Source organism: Poeciliopsis prolifica, unplaced genomic scaffold (assembly GCF_027474105.1).
Source record: "Poeciliopsis prolifica strain line A6 unplaced genomic scaffold, Auburn_PproV2 SCAFFOLD016, whole genome shotgun sequence".
Taxonomy (NCBI): Eukaryota; Metazoa; Chordata; class Actinopteri; order Cyprinodontiformes; family Poeciliidae; genus Poeciliopsis; species Poeciliopsis prolifica.
The window spans coordinates 3788419-3811906 of record NW_026562391.1 but is presented as its reverse complement, the minus strand read 5'-3'; the positions used below and the strand labels follow the sequence as shown (position 1 = coordinate 3811906).

General features: G+C 42.2%; 1 protein-coding gene across 4 annotated transcripts in view; it reads right to left on the bottom strand.

Moving 5' to 3' along the window:
• Nucleotides 1-23488, bottom strand: part of LOC129367295 (adhesion G protein-coupled receptor L1-like) — a 49836-nt gene that overhangs the window by 6807 nt on the left and 19541 nt on the right. For 2 of the 4 annotated variants that reach the window (XM_055041633.1, XM_055041636.1), the window contains 23 exons: nucleotides 20174-20387; nucleotides 17978-18087; nucleotides 17054-17068; nucleotides 15362-15569; nucleotides 14322-14586; nucleotides 13884-14223; nucleotides 12549-12827; nucleotides 10655-10758; nucleotides 10289-10474; nucleotides 10154-10192; nucleotides 8650-8830; nucleotides 8427-8549; nucleotides 7518-7735; nucleotides 7215-7388; nucleotides 4949-5161; nucleotides 4643-4863; nucleotides 4025-4091; nucleotides 3168-3256; nucleotides 1813-1981; nucleotides 1577-1726; nucleotides 1397-1493; nucleotides 1191-1301; nucleotides 103-126 (listed from right to left, as the gene is read on the bottom strand). In XM_055041633.1, the coding sequence (XP_054897608.1) occupies nucleotides 103-126; nucleotides 1191-1301; nucleotides 1397-1493; nucleotides 1577-1726; nucleotides 1813-1981; nucleotides 3168-3256; nucleotides 4025-4091; nucleotides 4643-4863; nucleotides 4949-5161; nucleotides 7215-7388; nucleotides 7518-7735; nucleotides 8427-8549; nucleotides 8650-8830; nucleotides 10154-10192; nucleotides 10289-10474; nucleotides 10655-10758; nucleotides 12549-12827; nucleotides 13884-14223; nucleotides 14322-14586; nucleotides 15362-15569; nucleotides 17054-17068; nucleotides 17978-18087; nucleotides 20174-20387 (3597 nt within the window). The remainder of the gene's footprint in view (nucleotides 1-102; nucleotides 127-1190; nucleotides 1302-1396; nucleotides 1494-1576; nucleotides 1727-1812; nucleotides 1982-3167; nucleotides 3257-4024; nucleotides 4092-4642; nucleotides 4864-4948; nucleotides 5162-7214; nucleotides 7389-7517; nucleotides 7736-8426; nucleotides 8550-8649; nucleotides 8831-10153; nucleotides 10193-10288; nucleotides 10475-10654; nucleotides 10759-12548; nucleotides 12828-13883; nucleotides 14224-14321; nucleotides 14587-15361; nucleotides 15570-17053; nucleotides 17069-17977; nucleotides 18088-20173; nucleotides 20388-23488) is intronic. The other 2 variants (XM_055041634.1, XM_055041635.1) reach the window with 2 other exon arrangements.

Genomic DNA, 23488 nt, shown 5'->3' with positions numbered 1-23488 from the left:
TGGCTTGTGCACATTTACTTTCTGCAACTGTTGCACTGAATGAATTGAAAAACAAAATGGTGCTCGATGACTTAAAGGAGCACAAAAGGAAAGAGGTCATACTCGGTTTGTTTCTGAAGGTTCCTACTGCTCCACGTAAAGACACAGAGACAGAGGAGGAAAGCGGGAAAAACATTTATAAACGACAGAAATATTCAAAGAAAAAAAAAAGAAATTGACAAAAAAACAAAAAGTCATCTTTTTCACACTGAAATAAACTAAAAGCTTTTTAAGTTTCAGGGACAGAATAAGACAATGAACATGACAGACAAAAACAAGCACACAAATAATTGCACTTATCGATGTACATTATTAAAAATTATGTTACATTGCATATAAAATTATCCATAGCCACTCTTTCAGGCTTACTTGGAGTTTATGAGCTTTCAACCTCTAACTTTCATACTGAATATTGTTTGATTACAGCAACGTTGGCTCAGCACAGGTGATAAACAGGTCTGTCTGTTGGCTTTTTTCCTCTTTTTTGGGCCGTTATTCTGTGAGCGGTGGCCCGACGGGACCGGCAGCAGCGTGAACGCGGTAATGAATGTCAACGCTGGAGCGGGGTTGTGCTTGACACGCCAGTGCTCCGGCTTCGCTATTCAGGATTTGTAATATCAGCTGTGTCCAACATCCAGGCCGCTCTAAAGGAAATGTGTAAGTATCTCCCAGGCCAATTATAATTCGAGCCTGATTTTTACACATATAATCTAAAAGAATGTGACCCCCCCAAAAAAATAAAACAAAAGTGCAAATAATTTTTCATGGCATTATTATTTAGATTTAGCATCTTTCCATGTCCTTAAGTTTGATATAAACCTAATTGCACAAAATGATACTGATTCATTCTAGTGTCAAAAACATGTTCTTTAAATTACAAAGTCAAATCCTTAAAACTCCTACATGATATTAGTTTATTTTAACATTTTGAAAATACTGAAAAGTGATTTTTTTATGGAATCTTCCCCAATAGAGACACAATTAACTTTTGTTCCACAAAACATTCACATCTGAAGTTGAGAAATAATTTAAAGTGACTCTGAACAAATAAAAATATTCTATAAGAAACACTCAGATGCAGAACACCCACTTGATTTCTCAGATATAAAGGGTAAAAATGGGGAGATCACATGTGATTTAGTGGGACGTACCAGTGGAAGTGAAGGGCTGATTGTATCCCTGCGCCAGCATCGTGTCATAGGGAGAAGCTCCAGCATGAGTCTGCAGCATTTGGTTGGTCAGGAAATGGTTTCCCAAAGCAGCTGAATGAGAGAGAGAGGAAAACACGTCAAATTGGTTTCTCCTTATTTTTCTTCTCACAGCAGGCGGAAAGCAGAGCTAATTTCCCAAACCTCACCTCTGTTAAGAGTTGGAGTATTGTTAACATCTGCGGCGATGAAGGAGGACTCGGTCTGCCTGCGAACCGTGTCGTTCCACATCCTCCTGATGCGGCTCTGGAGGGGAAAATTAGCTCACGGTTAAACAGTGGCTGGGAGTCAAACAGAGCCAACAGCAGGTAGAGCGCATCGCCGCGCACCTGTCTGTTCGCCGTGGCTCTCCGGCTCTGGCTGCTGGTGTAGCGGCTGTTGGAGCGAAGCGCTGCGCCTTTGACCGAGTCCGGAGAGCTGGAGGAGGACGTGGCGCAGCACTGGGAGAGGCGCAGGCATCGGCCGTAGTCCTTCTGACCCTAAACCGCCGTTGACGCAAAACAGAGTGTTTAGGTGCAGGGAAACGGACGTGTGTGTGCTTGCATAACGACTCCTGGACGCTGACCTTTCTGGCGAGCGTGCAGTGGAGGATGGTGATGAGGAGGGCCTGGGCTGTGTTGAGGGAGGTGAAGAGGTAAGCCAGCAGGACAGACGGACCCGACAGGAACATCAAGCCCGAGGACCAGGTGACGCTCAGCAGGAAGAGGAGAGTCAGGGAGCCCACGGCCCAGGCCCTGCAGGCCAAACAACAAGGTCACACAAGTTGAAAATGACTCCACCGATCGTACATGGCTGAGTTTGAGACAACTTTGCAAATATGAAATAGGAAAAACATCTCAAATCTGGTTAAGGCCTTTGCTGAAAGTCCTTCAGTGGTTCTACAAAGTGTTAATTCAGGGCGGGTGAATGCAAATACTTGACACTTTGTGTCCAAAAACGAAATGCAAACAAGCTATCTCATACTTTACATCTGTGCACTGCTTTTGTTGGTTGCCACACAGTCTCCAGAAAATACGTTGTGTTTTGTAGCTGCAAGCTGCTAAAACGAAGAATGGATTCTCACAAAAAAAAAAGCTTCAATAAACGATAAACAATAAACTTCATTTAGTAATTTTAGTCCTTTAAAGCAGTCAATTTTTTGAAGAAAACAGCACAAGAAAATGCCTGAATTTCAGATCTGTTCTGCGTTTTCAGCATCATCGATGGACGCCATCTTAGACGCCCCACAGAAACGTTTCACCTTCCTGTTTTGTGTTACGTTTTAATGACAAAACACACAGAGGAGGAGAAGGCAACATGAAACTGTCCACATGAACTGTTTTTTGTTTTTGTCACACATACGTCTATCAAGTCGACATAAACCTCACACCGGGGTTTTGAAACTTTTTAATGTCTCTTGGATTCTGTTTGACTTTAACTTGAACAAAAACGTTGCAAAGACTCTAATGTATGACTCAATACCGTTTGGAATAAATCTACCTCCGAAATACTCATAAGATTTTCTTTTGCTGTACCAAAAACATTCCCACACTTTCTTTTTTTTTTCATTTTATTTCCTCTGTGGATGTTCGGCTCTGCGTGTAATTCACAACGAATCTGAACCTTAAACAAAAATGTTCCTGAGGGGAGCAGGAACCCCACGGTCAGACACGCGGTGGACAAAGCTCACACATGAGCAGAAAGTTGATTCTTTCATCTTTCGTCTCTATCCAACATCCAGGTGACGCTGATTTCCAAACTTCAGAGACACTTTCTGTCAATTTCAGTTCGAAAACCCTGACATTTCCGACTTCACACATCAAAAAAAAAAAAAAAAAAGGTGGCGCTGTGAAAACTCGATGTTCTTCAAACATCGTAATGATTTAAACTCATTCGGACACCGTGACCTTTTTTCAAACAGCACGAGGCGGTCTGACTGACCGGAGGTTGTCGTGGCGACTGGAGTCGGGCTTGAGTGCAGCGGTGCTGTGCATCTTGTGTAGGGTCATCACCAAGACAACCAAGTTCAACTGCGGCAAACAAGCAAAGACAGACATGTTATTCGTTAGAGAGACACTGAAATAAAAGCTGAACATTTGCAAAGACTGTCAACTTTCTCCCTCCACAACAACATGTCATTGTAACATTTCAAAGTGGTTTTAAAACCATTGAAAAGTGTTTTTTATCCATTTTTCAGATTTTCTGAAGGCTTTCAAAGTTTTCATTTGGCTGCTTTGCCAATCGTTTTCAATCCAGTCTTTGTTCTTGAAAACATATTGACAGAACAATCTCAAAAAACTTAAGAAGTGTCACACGTTAAAAAACACGTTTAAAAGAAAAATGTCTTCTGCTGACAGAGTGCATCCTGAGTTCCTGCCAACTGTCTGTTCTTGAAAGTCCACACATGCCCCGACTCAGACGTCAACAATTTTGCAACACGCATTTCACATTTGAGCAGCAAAACATTTAATATCTCATGTTCTTACTCTCTGTATATTCCACAAATTGTGAAACAATGCAACAATCATTAGTTTCTCATTCTAAAGCCACATTTGGCTATTTTATAACTAACCGGCATCTGGAACTGAGATCTTCTGTTATAACTTCTGATTTAAGATACTTTCACTTTAGTTTCAAGCTGAAAACAATTTGAGTATGAACATTTTGTTAAGTCCCACCGGTCCAGTTTAAAACAAAACCCAGGTTGAAGAAATAATGTCTGACGCTTTGGAAACGAGACACAAAGAAATGAGAGACAACTGAAAAATATATGCACGATGCAATGCAGCAGGACCCACCGTAATGATGACAGCTACAGGTCCGAGGAAACTCCAGATGAAGTAGTTATCTGTGCGCAGCCAGCACCTGTAACAGCACCACCACCAGTAAGATCACATGTTCTTTAGTTGTCCTTAATTTTTTTTTTCTGGCTTTTTTTTTTTTTCTTTTTTCCACTTCTACCCAAAATATATATATATGTGTGTGTGTGTGTGTGTATGCGTGTGTGTGTGTGTGTGTGTGTGTGTGTGTGTGTGTGTGAGTGTGTGTGTGTGCGTCACTAGGTTAATTAAAACAAGGAATTAGAAAAAAAGGCAAATGGGCAGGAAATAATAATTGGAAAATTACTGCCAAGAAGAAAATAAAAAAAGCATTTGTGTCGTGACACCGCTTGGTTATGTTCCGTGTTTTGTCTTTCTCTAAAATATGTGCATTTTAACTTGTTTTTTTTCCCCTCTCACACTTTTCTTTGTTCATTTTTGTTGTTGCTTTTTCTCTCTGCTTATCTAATTGGTTATTTTGCAGATCAAAACTTCCATCTGCCAGCCTGTAATGGTTGTTTTGTGTGCACTAATTGGTGTCTCTAAAATAAACAGACAGTAGGGAAAACAGAGCGATTCCCACATTCATCGACTTACGCCGTTTTTGAGCCGTATCCTCTGAAGTCGATGGCAGCCGACACGGCCACCACCAGCCCTGGTACAGAGTAGCCGCAGAGGTAAAAATACTTCCTCCTGGAGTTGCGTCCCTCGAACACTTCCCTCTGCAGAAGGAACAGCTCCACCGCCTCCAGGCACAACCAGCAGAACACAGAAAGCAGCGAAAAGTGCAGCAGGCCGGCGGTGATGGAGCAGAGGACCTGAAAACGGGAGTGCAACATAAGCAGCCACAAAAAAACAAGAACAACCAATTCATGCAGATTTGTCTGATATCAAAGTACAGACCGTGTACTTAGTCTTGTTGGCACCGATGAGGAAGATGAGTTCTGTGATGAGCAGGTTGGCCCACAGGTTGCAGTGAATGGTGCTGTGGTCAGTGTGCCACGGCGCCCCCTGGCAGCAGAGGGTGATAAGGCAGGTAGCCAAACACACAAGAGCAACGGCGATGCCGACCCAGGAAACCACGTAGACCAGAAGCTCCTCCACACCGGCGCCGAACTGTGAAGCAGATGTCACAGCAGGGCGTCGATCGACGTGTGGAAAAACAACAAGAACGAACGAATGCAGAGGCACAGCGTTGGTGCAGATCCCAGAGCATATGTGGATGTATTGTGTTGTGTTTGGAGCTGGGTATTTGCGTGTTTGTTTGTTACATAACACCTATTTATGTGAATAAATCACAGCTAATGAAGAGAACATCTTGCAGGGAACACTTAATTTAATTTCATGGCAGGACAAGATATCCTGCTGCATGTCTGCAGCAGCAATCCAACGCCTACTCAGCGTCTGATTTCCCCCTTTATTTAGAGACCACAGCGTCAGTCTGAGCTCTCTGGGTAAGAGGAAGAAATAAGGCTAAATTTGGCACATGGCTATTTGACACAACAGCAGTGACATGTCTTATAATCAACTATTCCAAAACATGTTAAAAAAGAACTTGACATGCCTTATATTGGCAATATTGGCAAACAACAGTTTCGAAGTGTTGAAATCAAATCTAACTCAAATTTAGAGACTGAATTAATTGCCCCCACTGGATTGTGTAAAACAAAAACAAAAAAACAACAACCTTTCAATCAGTTCCTCTCTTATTTCTGTAACGATGCTTACTACAACTCTCAAGACCAAACAGGATATGGAGTTCATGAGAACGAGACGCTACGCTTCAGTAACGCCTTCGATCTGCTTTTATTTTATTACTGTTTTTGCTACAAACTCAACAAACTGATGTCTGATGTTACTGCTGCCATTTATTGTTCCAGCTCGGAACCGATTGCAGGCAAATAAACGTTTTAGCTCTTTTATTGCGCCTTCCTCTGGAGGAGCCAAGCTGATGCTGATTATGAGGTAGCAGACACCTCAATGAGAAACGTTGAGATGTTAACGCCAGGAAAGTCCTTGGTCCTCTTGGACCAAAAGCCGACTTTGTTTATTTTTGTCATCCGGTGCGGTTTGCATTCATTTTGTGCTTCTTTGCAGCAGAACTACACTTGGTAAACAAAACCGAGCAGACGACCGTCATTCCTCCTGTTGGACAGAAATGATGGAAAGGAAACAAGCGTGGAAGTCCTGCTCGCTGCATTTCGGCTGTGCACGGTTTTGCTGTTTTCACAACTGCGACGCCGTTTTAAATGTCGAGAACGCCTAGTGCAACGCAGGTTTCACAATGCGATGTCTCTCATTTTGGAGCGGCGTCAGCAGATGCTGCTGCAAGCAGAATGAGACGAGAAGCTCCTGACCCACAATGTGCAGAGAGCGGCGCATCGGGCCTGATTTCAGTTCAATCTGTGCATGCAGAAGCAGCGTTCCAGAAGTGAACCACACGAGGGTTTGCTTTAGAGGTGAACTAATAACCACCAGTGGGTTTCAGTTGATTGTCCAGGATTCGCTTCAGTGAATGATCAAAAGGTCCAGACCTAGGTGGGAAATGTATCAGGTGTGAATAGACCCTTGAAATCACAAGATCTCGCACAATTATGTCTTGCTACACCGCTATTTATTTCACTTGCTCACCTTAATAGTAAGAATTTTAGAATGAGAAAACCTTTAAGTATATTTAAACCCTATTTCAGGAAAAGAAAAACAACTGAAAGTGTGACAAACAAGCTATTAACGAACTCATGTTTATCGCGCCAACATGCCTGGGGAGGAGGATGCTGAGAGTTGGGGTCTCCATGTCTCTATAGTAACCATTAGATGTTTTCTTAATGCCTAATGATTGTTCAGGGAAAAGCAACTCATGTCCACTGTTAAGTTTACTGGACAGGTTTCATCTGCCACAGGCCTTGCGAATCTTACTGCGTAGTATCATGAGCTCTTTCAAACAGTAAAAATCTGGCGGCTTCTGCTGAAAGTAATCACTGGATCTTTCTGCTGGATGACTTCATCAATGCAAAAATCATTAATCAGACACCAAATTCCTCTAATGGCTGTCTCAGTTATACGGCCTAAATCCTTGCCATGCTTGTTGCTCATCTCTACCGGAGGCCCGACAAACTCGTCCGTGTCTAAAGCTGTGTCCAATGCTGCTGTGTACAGATGTGCAACTTACAACTGGTTGCTGGTAAGTCATGAGGACCGCATAGCTGGACAGATGGTTGCACGCACAAGTTGTGTGCGTGTTGTTTGTGTGCAGCAGGCGGCAGCCCTGCGTGGACCACCTGCCGCTGCCAGAAACCCCCGAAGCGTTCCAGAAAGAACAGTTGGGACCAAAGTGATTTTCCAGCTGCAGACGAAAACGAAAACACGGCCGTATATCTCGTGAGAGGCTGTGAAGGAAACTCGGTATCCAAACAGGAGGCGTTCACTCTATCTAAATGTTAATTTGGACGTAATTGGGTGCAAATGAACATACCTGGAGATGTCTGAGAGTGAAGATCACCGGCGCTGTGAGGTACACCCGGTTGGTGCCTCTGTGCACCGAGGCAGAGATTACATGGGAGTTGACCACCAGGCTCCTGCGCCGGGGCTCTTGGCCTTGGGCAAGTCCCAGTCCCAGACGCAAAGTTGAGTTCTGGGTGGTGAGGAAGGGGCCCAGGTTCTTGAAGAGGGAAAGGACCAATTTCACCTGACCTGCAAAAACAAAAGGCGGGAAATCACTTCTTGAAAAGAATTAGGACTGAAACGATTAATCAAATCAATTGTGACTAAACGATTACTGATAATCGATCAATCGTTAACTGGAGACTCAAAAAGAACAACACTCTCAGAGCAGTAACTAAGTCAAAACTGTAAAAAAAATATATATAAATTTTGCATTTAAGATGAAAAAAAATATTTTGAGTCTGTAAAGATGGCTTCACCAAAACTCTTACAAACTGGCATTTTAGTTTCACCTGGTTCAAATTCTGTATCAAAAACTATATTTTTGAGCACCGTTTGCTATCCTGTTATTAATCGGTTCCTTCAAAAACTAATCAACAAATCAGCCCAACACTGTCAGTCAAAACCTTTTGTCATATTAATGTTCACTGAAGCTACAGATGCATCATTTGCTACAAATGTTTATTTATTTGTTTATTGCATCTTTTAATGTATTTCTAATATAAAAAAAGGCTTAAATAAAAAAATCAGCAGAAAGTTCCCAATTAATCGATTAATCAGAACAATTAATAGAACGATCGATTTCTAAAATACTCTTTAGTTGCAGCCCTGACGAGAATGTGTTCAGAGATTTAAAGCAAATATTGATAAAAGGACAAGTAATACTTCCACTAACCACCATGAACATTCCTTAATACCGATTTTTCCCGGTGCCACTGACCGTTGTTGCTGTACTGCTGCAGAGCCTGCGCCGATATCTGCAGGATGCTGTCGCTGTCATACGAGTGTGGAAATGTCAAGTCCTGTATGTCAGCCTCAGTATTTAGTACGTACACTTCCAGATCTGTGAATTGACAAAAACAAAAAAAAAGTACACGTTTATGGAGGAGTTCAGGATTCTTGCGGGCAGCAAGAATACACAGGGAAATGGAGAGTCAACGTGCCGACATTAGGCGCTCTGTCACTGAAACGGCCCTCGTAGAGATTGTTGGCCAACAGAAACGCTCCTTTCTCGACGGCGTCCAACAGCAGCGATGCGGAGCGGGACTGGTCAAGGCTGCTCATGTCCGCCCAGGAAACCAGGGCTTCAGGACCCAGCAGGTTATCGGCTATCTGAACCACAGCCTGACAAAAACACACACGCAGAAAGTTATCTGTCAGTCGGTCTGCTCATCCGTCTGTGCAGTGCAGAAGTAGAAGACGTATTCACATTCTTTCTGTCATGTAATGAGCAACAAACTTCAATGGATTCACATTGATGAAGTGTGAAATGAGTCTAAAAAATCTGATCTGTGCAATAATGCAGTTTTGTGTGTGTGTACCAGGCAACTTGTGTGTATTTATTTAACATTTGTAGGCGTAGGAGAAGGTTTTTGAGGTTGTAGTTAAAAAATTGTGTGTAGAAATTTAATGTTTGTAGAAACTGTAACTGTGTGTGTGTGCTTTTATTTTGTATTCGTAATTTTTTAATATTTATGTCCACATATTTACAAGCACCTGAAGTTACGCACAAATGTTCTTTTTACGTTTTACAAATCATGTTTCACAGATACAACTATCCAAAGTTATACACAAAGATGCTGACACGAGTTACAAATCACGCACAGATATTTTTACACATGCACAGGTATTTTGAGACCATTTTCGCTCCATAATAGACCAACACAAAGTACCGTATGAATGGAAGAAAATTCTAAATGTTGTTGCCTTTACTTCCAATGAGCCGACACTTAATGGAACCACCTTTTATTCTTTCAGATGATGTTTTAACAAGCTTTGTGCATCAGAGAATAACTTTTTGCCTGGTCTTGTCTCAGTATGTTATGACATACTCTCCCCATTAATAAACGTATTGAGCACTGGCTTTGTGTTTAAAAGATAATTTCACGTACTAGCAAAGGTTTAACTTCTCCACAGCTTGACCTCTGACCCATCTGCTGTGTTTCTTGGTCTGGCAGGATGCTGCTTGCTCCCCTAATATTATCATATAAACCTCCACAGACCAGCTGGATTTCAGTTCCATTAAAAAGTATTCAGGGCTGCCCGTGATTGTCTTGGTTTCATGAAGAATCCGTCTTTGCGGCATCATCTCCAGTGGCTCCAGCAGAACAGAACCAGCCTAATTTACCAGACTGTTGAGCCTTTTTCGGCTTCCTGAATATTTCTGCAGATAACAGAAGTTGCACTTGTGCTGGAGGTCTGTGATTAAAAGGAATTGTGAGAGTACAGGACCCTGTGGTGCTCCACCTGGTTAGATACGCAGTCCGTCTGTCTCACAAACTACGTCAAACTGAGGTTTACCAGCAAACCGTCTGACAATTTATTTTGGGGAATCAGACCAAAATCCTCAGAACCCACGTTGATGTTTGTGATAACGATCTGACAAATACCATAGCAGGAAAACTACTTTCCTCACTGCTCCTCCATTCTTCCACTCATCAGCCTCACCTGAACATACGCTTTGCACGTTCGCTCTCTCTTCTGCAGCTGAAAGCAGAAAAAATTGAAAGAACAATTAAACCCGCAATCACTGACATTTCTCCATCTCATTTCCACTAAAGGTCACCCATGTTTTAAATTTACCTTGTTGTAATTGCGTGCGGCTGACTCTTTGTTGGCTGGTCTCAGGGCCTGCAGCTGAGAGTCCAGGATGTCCAAGAGCTGCTCAATTAGCCGGACCGACATGCTGATGTCACCGGCGTAGATCCGGCCCCGGGTCAGGTTGACCAGCTCCCCGGCGATGTTGGCCGCGTTTTCTCCGCTCTTGATCTGGACGGGAGTCGGGAGGTGTTTGTGATGTCAAATGTTTTGACATTTAAAAGACAGAGAGATGGATGGAGAGATAAAGACAAAGAGAGAAAGAGAGCGAGAGAGACGTGGGGCATTTGCTCGGCGCATGTTTGTGTGTCATTGCTCGTCAGGGTATGTGTGTTTGCGCAAGGCACCGACCTTCTGAGCGATTTGGCTGACCCAGGGAGAGGTGCAGTTGGAAAGGTCAGGCCCTCGGGAGTTCCAGCCCACCGGAGACGACATGCACTGATAGGAGGCGATTCCTGCGGCGGAAGAAAGGGGGAGACAAAGTAAAAAAAACAAGGAAAAAAAAACAAGAAAAACAGAAAGCAAAAACCTTAAACCCACACCTTCTCCTGTTTTCAAACTGGAACTCATTGCATGTTAATAATAATAATAATACACAACCAATTAAATTGTTTGTGCTATAACAAGAAAAAACAAAAAATATTTCTAAATGTCTCCTGATCTGAGCCCACACCCAGCATAAAAGTGTTTGACCTCTTGATTAACTACAAGTTCATCAATAGAGAGCAAGAGCAGCTAAAGGTTCTGCAGACACAACTAAAGGAGAAGATCTGGACCAAGTCCAGCTCCTGCAGCAAAGACGCTGAACTTCCATCCTCTCTGGTTTGGGATCAGACAGATTCCCAGTGATAAAAGCAGAAGTTAGCGATTTGTGTTTCCATCCTGGATGCAGTGGGGTGTTTAGCTTTCCAAGTAGAACAATAAAAATGGAAACTAGGCTCATAAAAAGGATTTGAAGATAAATGCAGCTTATAACTGCGACAATATAAAATACTTGGACGTGAGTAACTGACAATTATTTTAGTTATCAGTTCATTTATTGATTATTCTGACGATTAATCTAATAATATGATTCAAAAACTGGCACATTCTGCAGATTTTTTATTTAAGTGTGTATATTTGATGATGTTAGAAATATGTCAAAAAGCGTAAATCAACAACTGAATTCCTGTTTTAAATAGAAAAATACAACAACATGTCCTTCCTGTGGCCTGAAGACGATTATTCGAAACAAATGTTGAAAAACTTTTCTAACATCAACATGTAAAAAGAGGAAAGGCCAGGGCTTTCTGCTCGGCTTAACATCAATACATTGTCGGGCTTGATCACTTTTAGATTAAGTGGTAAATAATGGGCTGCAAAAGGTACTGAATAGGAGATTTATTTTTTTTTTTTATCAGAATTTGAACCGGTTTAAGCTAAAACTGAAATTTTAGGCATAACATATTTACAGACAAAGATTAAATGCAAAATCTACATATTGTTTTGTAGTTATAACTTAATTACTGCTCTGAGTGTGTTGTTCTTTCAGCATTGTGTCTGTTTTGAATCTGTATTCTCTATTTACTGATTAATTGATCACTAAACTAGTTGACAATTATCTCAGTAATCAATTCATCATAATTAATCATAATAATGGTTTTAGTCCTAGATGTGAGTATGAATCGTTGAGGTTATATTTAGAGCTTCTAACAGCTTTTTTTTTGGCATACTAAAATAGTTCTACTTTGTTTTACACATTTAGACTTTGTTGCCTGGAGAATGTATTATAAAAACAAAACAAAGGTCAGTGTAGTACTGTGAATCAAGCTAGATTTTATAAATTTATTAAAACATCAGTTCATGGCCAGTCTCTCTTTCTTGCAAATTAGGTGAGACAGCATCTCCACCTGGTTCGAGTTAAAAGATAAAATACGGTGTCGCTGTTCCAGTATAGTCAACTTTGTGCTAAATCCGTGCTGAAACGATTTGACATGATTATCGAGGCAAAATGCACCACAGGATTATCAACATAATCTGCATCACAGCGTCTTCTCAGAGGGAGGGTGGGATGGAGAGGCAGCTGATCAGCGAGAGGAAGAATTGCCAAATCCGGCGTCTCTCCGCACTGAAACTCCTCTCTCGTTTTTTTAATTTTCTTCCCCGTCTCGTCTGAGTTCAAAGAGAGGACACCTGACCGCGTTTCAAAAGGAAACGGGATACACTCACACACTCACACACACACAAAAACACACACCACACCTACCCAGAGACCCCTTAGGGCATGGCCGCTCGACCGTCTCTCCCTTCAGAGTCGGAGGCCACTGAACTCCTCGCGCAACGCGGCCCTCGCATCCGCCCACCTGACCGGGCCCGCCGGGGGCCAGGGGGACCCGCAGCGGGGGCCGCGGGGTCAGCGGGACCATGGCTGTGATCGGACCCCTGTTGATGACGCCGATCGGGTGCGAGGCCGACGGGCGCACCGGGGTGAGAGCGACTGTAGCCGTGTAGGAGCGCACGGTGGTCATCAGAGAGGACAGAGGACCTGCAGGGACAGAGACAAGACGCCGCCCCGTCTTGATGTGTTCAGTTTTCACATTTTGCTATGTTCTGTCCCAAGCTTCAGTTTACATTGGTGATATTTTCTCCATAGAAAATAGATGACACAAGGATGAAAAAAGTTTCTCAGAGATGGAAATATTTGAGAGAGCAACTAAAAAAAGGTCAGCTACACGTTTGTGTTTGTATTTATATTCAAATTTTACTGACATAAAACTCTGAAGAACAACTTTTTTTGTTGATTTATGAGGTGGCCTGTCACAATCAGAACATTCCCAGAAATGACTGAGGTAATCAATGACATTGTTGCTGTTGTATTGAACCCTTAGAGAGAGAAAACATTCAAACTGTTCAAATAAAACAATAAATAAATAAACAACACAACCAAAAACAATAAATATAATGAAGCAAAAAAAAACAACTACTCAACTGAAACCATAAATGAAACAGAAAATTAGATTTGAAAATAAAATTGCTGATATTAATCATCAGGATGGAAATGGAAATTATCTTCCAATTACTGATTTATTGCTTATTTATGGGGGCAAACATCAAGAATCTCTTTCCCACATTTTATTTATACAATAATTCAGCTTCAGTTAGAAACAAATCTTTTGTGGATAAGAAACATTTGTGGAGACAAATCAGTGGAATCTAAATCTGGGCTTTGACTGAGCCACACAAATAAGCTTGTGGATCTCAACCATCATCTGACCAGAGCGCCTTCTCCCTCACGGTCAGCATGTCTCTTATATGGACTCTGGCAAACTGCAGCTGGTTGAGCTTTCAGATCCATCCTCAAAGTAAAGGAGGATGGATATGAATAAGAAAATGAATGGTAGGCTAGTCACATTTTTATTGAAATAAAATAAAAAAGTAATATATTCTCTACTATCCAAGTCAGAGTTGTTCTCTTCCTCGTGTTGCCCAAATCAAAATAAAACACATGGAGGTTCAAGATTTGAAAAATGTGAAAAGTTTTTCTTTTCTTTTGCCAAGTATATCTATACATGTAGTGTAACATAATTTGCTATTTCCTCACCTTTGGTTGGTGGCGGCGGTGTGAAACTCAGAGGGTAGCGCAGCATGTAGTAGTTGTTCCACACGTACAGCTGGTTGTCTCTGGGATTGTAGTCGATGGAGGAGATGTACTGGTACGGGTTGGGGAACGGGATCTGGACGGGCAGCTCCTGACCCCGACTGGTGTCGTAGGCGTACACCACCATGTTGCTGCTGGCCCGGCTGTCCGCCTGGCCCTCGTCGTCCTGGAAGACGGAGCGCACCGCGTAGAGCACGCCGCAGGCCATGAAGGCGTTGCTGGCGCCGCGTTTGTCGAAGCCCGTCGCCCAGGTGCCCTCGAAGCGCAGCGTGTACGGGTTCACCTGGAACGAAACCCAGTGGCACTTAAGCTGCTTTTCCTTCTGCTCCCGCTCCTCCTTCCCCTCGGCTCCCGCTATCGATCCGAGTTCAGTCCTCCTACCTGGCTGACCACGATGCGTCCATTATTGGCTTCTGTGGAGTAGATAACCCAGAGCCCGTTCTCGTCCACCGCCAGATCGATGTCCGACTTTCCTCCCCAGCGGTAAGGAGAGGTGTCGTGGTAATTGGCGTTGACAACCACCGCCTCGCCGCTCTTGATGCGAGTGCGCAGGTCGTATTTGACCAGATTGCGAGTTCGCTCCTTGTTGTAAAACACAGCTCCGTCGTAAACCACAAAACCCGTGCCGTCCACACGACTCGGCAACCTAGGACAGAGAAACACGTTAAAGAGGACGGATAATATCCATTTCATTTCATTTCCAGGCCAAAATGAAACATCTACAACATTGATTTTCCTTTATTAACAGGTTTTTCATACTAAGATGTTTGTAACTATGCCGCATAAGAGAAATTAAAAAGTTTTCCAGTGGTGGTACTCTTTTTAATTTGAAAAAGTTGTTATTTATACATTTTTAGTTATACTGTGTGCACTGTATACAGGCTAAGAAAGATAGAGTAGAATATGAGAAAAAGTCATAATATTGTGAGGATAAGGACATAGAGTCACGAGAATAAAGTCGCACAACAGTAAGTAGAACCAGCTGGTCTAGTCAAAATGGACTCAGTCATAATTTTATGAGAATAAAGTCTTTATAATACAAAAAAAAAGTCATGTGACATACAGCTGTGTTGTACGTTGGTGAGCCAATGAACATTGTTCTGGTTCTGGTGAAGCAAAGCGTCCTCACACCTCCACACTTTAACTACCATCTTTGTCTCTGTATTTAATAGTTGAAAATTCTGTCACTCTTCTATGCCAGATGGATCAAAACAACCACTCAGATTTCCAAAAGTTCCAGTTTTGTCTCATCCCTCCATGTAACATTTTCTCAAAGGTCTTGTGGAAATGTGTGTAACTTTTCTTCCCGCTGTCGTATGTTTACAGCGGAGGGGATAAAGGCGACGATGCTTTCCAGGATTGGTTTCTGGTCCAACAGTGATCAGAGCCGGGTCCAGGTGCCAAAACAAAAACAAACTCACTTGTAGGTGGTGGTGACTCTGTTCTGTCGGAGGTCGTCCCACGAGGCGTACTCATACAGGACCTCCGTTCGGTACGGCGTCCATGGCATGACGTACAGCCTGTCTCCGGCCTGCAGGGGGTCTTTGCACCAGGCCCCGGACTGATGCTCCGCCTCCAGGAGCGAGGAGTCTGGCTGGATGCTGAGAAGCGAGCCGGGGCACACGAAAACTAAGAGCCGGGCGTTAGGAAAGCAGGTGGAGGAAAGCAGGATGAGAGAAACAGGAAAGAGAGCCGAGGCAACATAAGAGGAAGAGAGGAAGAAAGCAGAGGCAGGTGTGAGAAGGGGGGGAAAAAAAAGGATGAATGAAAGCAAGAGGGGGTAAAATGAATTGAATTATAGATGATGATGCAGAGAGATTCGGAGAAAAAGAAGAACGGGGAGAAGAAGAGAGAGATTTAAAACACCTCTGGTTTCAGGCGACAGGTGACAGAAGAGACGAATAAGAGCTGAAAAGTCACACACTGTATGCGAATGTGTGTGTGGTGATTAATACAACAGGGACACTGCAATGAAAGTTGTATAAGCGCATTTAAGTGTTTCATGTTGTGTGTGTGTGTGTGTGTGTGTGTGTGTGTGTGTGTGTGTGTGTGTGTGTGTGTGTGTGTGTGTGTGTGTGTGTGTGTGTGTGTGTGTGCCTGTGTGCGTGTGTGTGGGGGGGGGGTGCGTGTGTGTGTGCGCGTGTTCGTGTGTATTTAGGAGCGTGGGGGCCGGAGGGGCGGACGGAGGGGAGGGGGTTAGTGCAAAAAGAGTGAAGAAGAGTGTGAGGTAGAGTCAGGGACGCAGAAGGCGGGGCTAAAGTTTGCCTTGAAGTGAATGAGAGGGCAGGTTAGTTTACGCTGGGCACAACAATTGGTCCACCCACATGTCAATAACTGCATGAACACATATGTAGACTGGACAGTCCCACACTGGCATGCAAAGAGGCATGCACACACACACACACACACACACACACACACACACACACACACACACACACACACACACACACACACACACACACACGCACGCACACACGCATTCTCGCATGTCAGCGGTGCTTGGTAAGCACGCACATCCAGACGAATAAACAACCACACACACGTTTCGTCTTATTTTTCCTATGAAGATAAATAAGGGGCTCTTCCTATAGGGGAAGAAAAGGGAAAATAAGCATGACGAGGATGACTGGAAAAGAAGGAAGGAGGAAAGGAAGGAAGGAAGAAAGAGTTGATAAAGAAAGTGTTCATGTTTGTGCGACCAGTTGTGGGTTTTGTTTTTTTTGTGTGTGTGCACAGAAAGACGGAGAGAAAGAGGAGAGGAGGAAGAGAGAGGAGTATAGGTGCAGAACCTGGATAAAATTGGATCAAAAAGACGGCTTTTGGATACAATAAGAGATGGATAAAATGTGGAGAGAAAAAAAATCAAATAACTGTGTGAAAAATGAGAAAAGTAAATAAATAAATGAAAAAAAGAAGGGAGGGCGAGGAAGGGGGGCAACATCCAGCATGATTACGAAACAACGTCCTAGGGTTATAGGAGGAGAGAAATGATAGGATAGAGGAAGAGGAGGAGAGTGGAGAGGTAGAGGAAGAAGAAGAAGAAGAAGAAGAGAAAACAGTGGGGTCTGGGGGTAAGGAGAGATCAAGATGCTACAATGTTTTGTCTTTACCTTTTTGGTCCACTTCTACTCAAGCATAGGAAAAAAAAAGAGGGAGAGAAAGAAAGAAAAGTCAGAGGGTGAAAGAAGGGGGGAGTGAGAAAGAGAGAGAAAAGGAAAGCAAGAAAGAAAGAAGCAAAGAAAGGAGGAAAAAGAAAGAAAAAGTTGCACAGATAAAGATTTCGGAGCTCATTCTCACCACAAACATTATTGTTCATGTAAAAAAAAAGAAAAGAAAAGAAAAAAGAGAAAGATAAAGAAATCCCAACATACTCCGCTCTTCTTCTTCTCCTCCTCACCCCTCACCCCCTCCCTCCACCCTCCTCCCCCAATCATCCCCCTGTTTTTCTTCTTCCGCCTGCCCTCCCTCCCCCGATCTCTCCTTCCCTCAATCAGGCTCCTGTGGAGAAAAGAGAGCAACTCCTGTGGCGTGAATCTGCAAAAGAGAAGCACACACACGCGTGCACGCTCAAGTGCTTACCGCCGCGCCCCCCCCCACACACACACCCACCCACACACCCACACACACGCTTGCAGACACGCGTGACATTTTATGACAATTTGCAAATGCCCCACAGTTTGTTTTCTTCCCTTTTTCCCCCTTTCTCAGCACTCCCTGTCCCTCCCTCTCCACCTCTCTCTCCATCCTACTTTCTGTTTGTGAGTCACACACACCAACATGCACACACACTCTTCCTGAGGAAAAAAAAAACATCTCATAAAGCATCTCACTTTAGAAAAAATATATTGATATATATTTATATCCATCAATCTCTCAGGGAAATAGCTGACATCAGAAGGTGAAAGATCAAAAATCAAACCTGCATCATGACATAAGTAGGTTAAATCCGTGTTTCGTGTGTGTTACTGTGTTTTTGTTGTTGTTGTTGTTTTTTGTGTGTGCATGTGTTCAATTGCACATTAACGTGTACTCACTGTAAGGGACGCACTCGTACTGGATCTCCAGGTACTTGTACGTTCCGGGGCAGGGGTCTGGGAAGACGTCGACCCCCGCGACCACCACACACTGAGTCCGGTTGTTACATCTGAGGAACAGAACGGACGGATTGGGACTGATAAATCGGTCGATGACACTGATGGAGTTAGAGGGAGGGGAAGAAAAAGGAAGTCGAGGGAGTAACACAGAAAAAGATGAGGCGAAGGATGGGCCATTTTCTACTCTCTCTCTCTCTTTCTGAATATTGATCAGTTCTTAGAGGAAAACGCTGCTGAGTACACAGCTAGTACACAGCTAAACATTCTGCAGTACTGACACACACATGACACACAAGCCTGAGTATTGGTTCGGTGTAGTGTTTCCAACAAATCCACATTTATTATGTACAGCAAGAGACCTACACGCTGCGCACAAACCAGTAATTGCGTTAAATAGTTGACCTGCTTCCATCCAGAATGCCCTCACACATTTAAATAACAAGGTCATACTTTGCAGAATATCTGGCGTTGCTTAAATGTCTCTTTGATGCTTTTTTAAAATATTTTGTCATGATATGGAAACAAAATTGAGTGTTTTTTTTTTTACAGTGACAGAAAGTTGCGTATAACTGCGTCACATAGAAAAGAAAATACATAGTTTTTGAAGTTTTGAATCATTTTTAAAAAGTCTGAAAAGTGTGGCATGCACTATTTGTGTAGAGCCCCACTCAGTGAAGTGTTTGTAGAACCCCCTTCAGATGTAAATACAGCTGGAGGACCTTTGGATCAGATCTGGAGAGTGAATATGTTATTCTTTCTTATTACCAAAAAACATGGGGTTGAAACTATTCAGTTTGGTCTTTCGATCACTTTTGTGTAAACCATCAATAAACATTTGTAAAAAAAAAAAAAAAGTCTGGTTTGTTTTCAGGAATTAACATTTCTGAAAGGAAATGTTAATTCCTCAGCACACCAATAAATTTAATAAGATTTCATGCACCTCACTTTGTGGGAACAGTTTAAAAATCGCTCCTTAATGTTCAAATATAAGCAAGGTCCATAAAGATGGCCTGACAGATGACTGTAGTGACGAATTAAAGCGAAGAGACTTCTTATCCAACAACAGTGTCTGACCTCACAGATGGTCATATGAAAAGAAATTTTCAAAAATTTTCACGAATACGATTCCAAACTTTGAAAAACTCCTTTGGAGATGAGGTGAAACTCTAGCAGCTGTAAAGTGAGGCCAAATAACAAAAGTCAAATTCATGTATGTGTGAAACGGGCAAACAGTTTGGGCAGTAACTCAAACTCAGGTTAGATGGCGATAATATGTGAACATCCATTCTCAAGTTCTCTTTCAAATTCTGAATTCAATTTCAGCCTGAACTTTGGTCAGTTCTATCTACTGTGAGCTCCTGTCATAACGAACTGTTTTAGAGGCTCCTGTCACTTTAAATCCAAATAAGCTGCTGCTGGCCACCCCCACTTCACCCCAACTTAACTAAAATAGCTGAAAACAGACACGGGATTTTATAACCGTGAACCTTTGAAAAGCATTAATGGAGCCTCATGCACAACCAATGAGAATCCAGTAAGTGGTTTCTGAATGGTAGGTCAACAACAAAACACTTATTTTTTCCAGCAGCCATTGTACAGTGCATGCAGTGGTAAAACCAGCTGACAAAAGGTGCTGGAGCCCAGCTGGGGTTGCTAGGTAATGTTACTGTGCCTGTTGATTGTGGATTAACACCTGGGAGATACCAAAAAAACATAATTTTTTTTCATTTAAAAAAATAGCTGGGTGTTTTTTTTTTTTTTTGTTTTTTTGTTTGTTTGTTTGTTTTTTTGCTTTGCCTGTTTTTAGAAGTAGTTGAGATGCAAAAACCTGCAAAATGTCAATTTTACATCACAGATACCCTGTAAGGCACTTGCTTGCACTGGATTTCCTCTAGAAGCCGAATGCATGTGCCCTAAATTTCAGAATTTTCCCTACGAAGAGTAAGAACATTTGAAAACCGCATCGGATTTTTGGATTTCACTTTGCAGTTTTGTGCTATTTTCAGTTGGCCTGTCAAACCAGATGCCAACACGAAACAGACAGTTCTTGTTTGCGGCGCGACATAAGGTAAGAGAGGCAGTGAACATTATTTTCCTTGCCGAACGAACAAATCACACAGCTCAGCGGATACGAACCTCTGGGACATGATCTTTAGGGCATCAGGAAGGTAACACTGTGTGTTCTCCATCTGGAAGGGGTCCGCGTCACAGATCTTGTCGTCGGTGCGTCCGTAATTGGCTGTCTCCACCATCACAACATCACTTCCTGGGCAGCGCAGCTCTATCGGGTAGCCCTCGCACGCCAACTCCCTGCGCAGCAGCCCGAACGGCATGGCGGCCCGAGACATGGCTGCATGGGACAGAGAGAGACAGAGAGAGAGAGAGAGAGTAAGCAAAGAGCGCCATGGCAGAGGAATGTATGGGGGGGAATGTAGAAAGACATGGGGAAAAAAATCTAAATCATGATCGGTTATCAATTATTTGAACTATTTTAATTGAACTATTTTAATTCTAAAAATGTCTGTCGCAAAGGTCCTAAAACAAGATGTTTTTAAATACAGACGCAGCACAAGAAGATGGAAAAACATGGACGTAAATGAATAAACATCTTCATAATGCCTTAAAAGAGGCTCATTATTCCCTCGAAACACTTGAAGCTCACCATTTCTTTGACCATTTTTTTCTTCATGTCCTAAGCTTAATGGAAACTGAGACAGAAGAACAAATGAAAAATACTGAGCATGACTCATGAAACCAGTGCAACGCTTCATGATGCACAGCGTCTAAAGATGGCAGCCAGAGGTATTTTTTATTAAGTGTAAAAAACAGAGTTTTTGGAGGTCCTGTCCAAATGTTTAGTCATTTTGGATTTTCTTTTTTTTTATGACATCTTTAAATGTCTTGTAAAAAGACATTTAAAAACAGCGATTACCACTGACCAAACAGCTGCACAATGATAACAAAATAACAGAGGAGGAGAACATAAAAAAAACAAATTTAGAATAATGCAAAGAATGATTAAAACCACAGAGCAAAAATTACTTTTAAGCAAGATTTAAAAGCAGTAAGCAACAGCTAAGTTTTATAAGGAGCTAATTTGACAACTTATCAGGAGCAACTGATTCTGGATGAGGTGTAGGGGATAGTTAATACATGGGACGAGCTAATCTCAGAGTGGGTGACGAGCTATACAAGAGATTTTCAAAAAGATGGGAATGCCATTTAAACTTTTGAAAGCAAGTAAAGTTATCTCAAAACACATTGTAAAGTGGACAGGGAGCCAGTGACGAGACATTAAATCTGGAGTCGTGTTAGAAATCATTTAGAAATCTTGCAGCAGCATTTCTTGCCAACTGTGAATGGTTTAGACTAATTTAAAGAGATATACGGAAATCTAAATGCTCGCCCTAGGTGTGGTGGTCTTGGAAGAAAATAATTAATTCGGGTGAAAAACAAAAGCAGGATTTGACAATTGGATTGACTCAACTTTGAGGCAGGAGTCGATACTGCTTTCAATAAATGTAAGAAACCCGAGTGCCCTTCATCCCCTCTCATGTGGCCGAGGCAGTTCAGAAGAGGTTGAACAGGAAAGGAAAATAAACTTGGCAGTCGTCAGCATAAAAAATGAAAGGACGTTGTTGACAAAAAAAAAAAATCGTACCGAGAGCCAATAAATTAATAACGAAAAGCAGGGGCTCAAGCACAGAGCCCTGCGGTACTCCCCAAGACTTGGGGGCCGGGTGAAAATATAGGTCTAAAATTAGCAAAAAATGCTGGACCAAAGCCAGTTTTTTTTTGTTTTTGTTTTTTGCCAGCAGAGTTTGAACAACAGCATGTTTGGCACTTTAGTAGAAGTCAGACTGATGTTAATGGTGAACATTGTGAGGTTCAACTGTTGGAGAAACCTCTTTAAGAGTCTGGCAACCAGTTTCCGTAAACAGGGGAGGGATGCAGCGACGTTGTTTTCGTTGCAATAAAATAATCTTTTAGTGAGAGAGAGAGAAAATAAAGTCGGTTTTAAAGATGCCACAAAGTTGTAAATATCTGCTTGTGACAGAAACGTAAAGGCCCACTCCGAAGCACAACATTAAATATTCAGCATTGCTTGCAAAGAGGATACATTAAAACACTTTGTTGTAATAAAGACTAAGACGTCTCAAAACTAAACCTTTAGCCTGTAGTTTGCATAAAAATAAACTGCTAACAAGCTTAAGTCATAATTGCTCTTTTGGGCGGCATACAATCAGACACGTTTTAGCGCTCAATGTGTTTATACTGCAGCGTTAAACTCTTTAAAATGCCAGTTTTTAGCATGAAAACCGAGGATATTTTTTTTTTAATCGAAGGGTCATGTTTCTTGTTGTAATTCGAAACGTCTTTAGTAATCGCTCTTCAAATTTCAAAGGTTGCTGACTCACAAATTTAATTGCGATGACATGCACGCGGTAGCTGTGGAGAGGAAGACCTACGATGCGTCAAAGAAACCCTGGCGGTGGCAGCATTGGGCTGCGGTGATGTTTTCCTTAAGCAGGAAAAAAGAAGCTGATCAGAGTTGATGACAATGATGGACGGCACGAAACAAGGCTGGTCTCTTTCCCTATGCACTTCTTCACGTTGGTTTATTACGCAGAATCCCAACGAAATACACAGAAAATTCTTGTTGCAATATGAAAACTATGTAAAGGTTCAAGGGTAATGGATTCTTTTCCCAAGTCAATTCATGTGACACTTTACTTAAAACCGACGGAGGGAAGGCTGCAACGCCCCGAGACTGCGTATCAAGCTTTAAAGATGAAATCCACATTGAAATTCCAGCTTGGTTCTCACTGGATGAGCTGCCACTCGCCTTCCAAGCCTGATAAAATGCATCCGTCACGCCTCTTTTTATCCACACTTTAGTGCTCCCGTCAGTTTCTGAGCCTTTAGTGTGAGATGCTCTAATAGGTGTATATGCAGCCTTTTTGGAATCACTTTTTGGGGGCCTGTGATAAATGTTCCTGCTCCAGGTAAAGCAAATACTTAAGCTTTTTTTTTTCTTTTTTTTCCCATCTGAGGATATGATATGAATAAATCATGGCAAATTTGAGCTTTTTCAGTAATGAATATCAATGACTGGTAAAGAGTGACTGGTTGTACTTTTTGTTACACTTGAATACCAGAATGCAGGATTTAAGTTAAAAATGTATAAAATGTGATTTAAATAAAACTAGTATGGCATCACAAATCAACTTTTTCAATAAATATGTTCATTTTTAGCCATGTTTTGACATTTGATTTTACTACAGAACTTCGGGCTTATTGCAGGCGTTTTGTGTCGGTTTATTTTGGTTCTACGCTACAAGAGGAGCACCAATATTCATGCTAAAGAGACATTTGCATGAGAAATTGAGCCAGTTCCTTTTAATTACCTGTTCTGATTTCATCAGTCATTAATTACCATGCCTGGGAATA